Here is a 3,582-nt window from a genome sequence, read left to right as displayed (position 1 = left end):
AAGCTGCGGCGCTGCTGAAGCCAGCAGAGCTTTCACCTTCTCAGCGACTTTTACTTTCACTTGACCCGGAGCCTCCCGACTGCTGTGCATCAAAGGGCTGGTTTGGCACTCGGCTTACCCGTCGTCCCAGCTGGCGTCTGCTACCCACGAGGTGGCCCTTTTCAGGAGCGGATGAGACCTCCCCTTGTGTCTGGAGGCTGGTGACAATTTATCGTCATGCGCCAAAAGCTTTGGCTTGGGAAATGGCCGGGGAAAGCCTTGCTGGTTGCCCTACAAGTGGATGCTTCCCAGGAGAGTTGCCGGCAGTGATCATTTCCAAAACATCACCCTCATGCTCGAACGGTGTCTGGCACTCTCTGCTCTGTTGGCATTGTCCCCAGCTCCTGCCCCTGCTCCCTTGCCGGCTTGTCACCCCAGGCTGACGGTCCCCTTGCCTCCCCGCGTGCAGGTACCCCCTTCGAGAACACCCAGTGCCGCGCCTGCCCCCGCGGCTTCTTCTCTTCCTCCAACTCCAGCACCAAGCCGTGCCAGCCGCACCAGAACTGTGAGCAGCAAGGGAAGGTGACCAACGTGCAGGGCAACCAGTACCACGACACCCTCTGCACCTCCTGCAGACTGGGGAGAAGCAACAGCACGCAGGGACCAGGTGAGCGTGGGCCGAGGGCGCGGGATGCCGGGACCACGATGCTGCCAGGGCGGGAGTGAACTTTCTGGTGACTTTTTTTCTACATAGATGTGAAATGAGGTGAAATAGCTTCTAGAAGTATGGTGCGACCCATAATTAATAATAATTGCGGGTAATATATCATCCGTCTGCCTTGCTCCCACGCCAGGGTTGGTCCCGTAGGGCAAGGGCAGGGTGCAGAGCTTAAGCAACAGCCGCTGCTCAGCCAAAGCCCATGCGGGCTGCTTGCTCAGCCGGAGCAAAGAGCTGGCAGTGAAATCCTGCCGCATCTCACCAGGAACTGGGGTAACTGGGGATGCCGGCACACGGGGACAGCTTGGGCAGCCGTTCGGCTGTGACTGATGGCTCACAGCGATAAGTGGTCCTGGCGGTCGTGTGAACGGACGCGGCGTCAAGGGCTGAGCCTCCTGCACTCGCTTCTCCCGGGCTTCCAGCCCGTTTTCCAGGGAAGCTTTTATTGTGGCCACAACCTTGTCTCACGCAGGTCGAATGGAGCAGAGTCCAAGGTACATCGGAGGTTCGATGTAAGGGTGGGTTTTGACCTGTTAGTGAAAAAGTAGAGCCATGGTGTCACCACGACAATGCAAACGTAGCGTCGAGCCTCGGCGGAGGCTGGAGGTTGGGCAGGAGCTGCCAGCGGGCACAGATATAGAGCAAAGGAGCGGGGGAGAGCGATGGGCTGGCTCCGGGTGCTTTGTAACAGGCACCCCAACAAGTCATGGGATGAGAAAGGGACTGGTAAGCATCTCAAGGGCTGGATGTCGGTGGAGGTGAGGCAGGCAGCCGTTTTGAACCACCCGCTCTACCCTGAGCATCCAGCCAAGATAAACAGGGGACAAATTCAATGTGACCGATCCGGGTGCCAGTGAACCTGCACCCTTAGACTTCCAAAAAAACCCCACAAAACCATAGAGCCACAGAGTGGCCCAGGCTAGAAGGGACTTGGAACGTTCACCTGGTGCAGCCTTTCATGGGAAAGGGAGCCTGGATGAGGTTATCCGGCACCCTCTCCAGCCACATCTCGAAGACCTCCAGCGATGGGGACTCCACCACGTCCCCGGGGAGGTCGTCCCAGTGACTGACCCTTCTCACCACAAAAAATTAATTCCTTCCATCACGATGAAGCTTGAGCATCAATACGAGCTTCTCCTCCGTGGTGACGCAGCCGGGAGGCCGTTGGAAGCCTGGATGAGGTTATCCGGCACCCTCTCCAGCCACATCTCGAAGACCTCCAGCGATGGGGACTCCACCACGTCCCCGGGGAGGTCGTCCCAGTGACTGACCCTTCTCACCACAAAAAATTAATTCCTTCCATCACGATAAAGCTTGAGCATCAATCCGAGCTTCTCCTCCGTGGTGACGCAGCCGGGAGGCCGTTGGAGGCCCTCTCGCCTCCCTGTCCTCTCCTGGCACCGCCAACGCGGCGCATTTCTCCTCACGAAGCCTGACTCACGCCGCGAGCTCCTTGCCAGGAGCGTGATCTCACCGGAGAGAGGAGATGGAAAGCTCTGTCGTCAGCGGGACGCGGTCCCGGGGAGGGGGGGACGGTCAGGTGAGGGCTGCGTCAGCAGCACGTGCGCTGCCGCTCGTTGCGCAACGGCACGCGCAGCCAGACCGGCCGTTCAGCTATTTATAGAGCCAGAGGAGGCCCGTGAGCAACGGGAGCCGAGGCGGATCGTCGTGGTCTCGCTCGGGAGGCAGACGGGCACCGGCAGCCGCGGGGGCGATTCGGCATAAACCCCCAATTCGCAGGAGAGGCAGAGCCTGGGCAGGGAGCCCGACCCACCCCACTCTAACCGGTGAAACCCTTCCCAGTTTACAATGGTGTGAAACTGGGCTAAGTCTCTCCCTGACTGAGTAATCGTTTGGCCTTTCAATCGTGTCTGTTGAAAATTCTTTCTGATTTTATTCCTTACGCTGGACGCGCCCCAGCAGCGCTTTAACCAGCTGGGACCAGGTCTGTCCAAAGCCCCGCGCTGGGCTGTGCTTGGGGCTGATCCTGCCCCGTAAAAATCTGCATGGGAAAATAGAAACTTCCAGGAAAAATAACAGGTGTAAACACCTACTGCGATTACTTCATTTTTTTTGTCAGGAATTTCCCTCTTCCCCTACTCCCTGGCAGGGAGGAGCTTAGAAAAGGTATATTTAGGTTTTTGAAAACTAGAGGAACTTTTACACGTTGTTTTCTAACTGCCCCGTATGGGGCCACTGCCTGCGGCGAGGGCTGGACCCAGCCTTCCAGGGCAGCCAGCGGGCAGAGATGGGCTCTGGCCAGTTAATAATGCCACGTTTGGTGCTTTTCTCCTTCTTCTTCCTTCCAACCTCATTTTTTCCACCGGCAAAATGCTTTTTCTGACTGCACACCCGCTGGCAGCACGAGCCGGCTGCCCTCCCTCCCCGCCCTTGACTCAGGCAAAGGACGAGCTGCTGCAAGCCAGACGCTGCCGCGTCCTCGGGCAGGGGCTCGCGCGCTGCCGGGGCAGCCGCGTGCGTGGGATCTGCGTGGGATCGCGTTCATGGATCTACGTGGCCGCAGGAGCTGAAATACCCTCCTGAATCTGGCAGAGGGGTTGTGAGTGGCAGGTTTCCTGCCCTCCCCGCCCTTGACTCAGGCAAAGGACGAGCTGCTGCAAGCCAGACGCTGCCGCGTCCTCGGGCAGGGGCTCGCGCGCTGCCGGGGCAGCCGCGTGCGTGGGATCTGCGTGGGATCGCGTTCATGGATCTACGTGGCCGCAGGAGCTGAAATACCCTCCTGAATCTGGCAGAGGGGTTGTGAGTGGCAGGTTTCCTGGCAGGGCTCGCTGGGCTGGGACCCCCGGTCCGAGCCGCGGCCAGGGAGCAGAGCCCAGGTGAGGACGATTTCACAGAATCACAGGATGGGTTGGGTGGGAAGGGGC

General features: G+C 59.2%; 1 protein-coding gene across 1 annotated transcript in view; it reads left to right on the top strand.

Moving 5' to 3' along the window:
* Window positions 1–448: 448 nt before the first annotated feature.
* Window positions 449–3,582, top strand: part of LOC104616880 (tumor necrosis factor receptor superfamily member 6B-like) — a gene marked incomplete at its 5' end in the record, with an annotated part of 3,716 nt that continues 582 nt past the window's right edge. The window contains one exon of the mRNA XM_010282038.1: window positions 449–646. Within this exon, the coding sequence (XP_010280340.1) occupies window positions 449–646 (198 nt within the window). The remainder of the gene's footprint in view (window positions 647–3,582) is intronic.

Source organism: Phaethon lepturus, unplaced genomic scaffold (genome assembly GCF_000687285.1).
Source record: "Phaethon lepturus isolate BGI_N335 unplaced genomic scaffold, ASM68728v1 scaffold32592, whole genome shotgun sequence".
Classification (NCBI taxonomy): domain Eukaryota; kingdom Metazoa; phylum Chordata; class Aves; order Phaethontiformes; family Phaethontidae; genus Phaethon; species Phaethon lepturus.
Note: the sequence above shows the minus strand (reverse complement) of the source record. Positions and strands in the feature narration are given on the sequence as shown.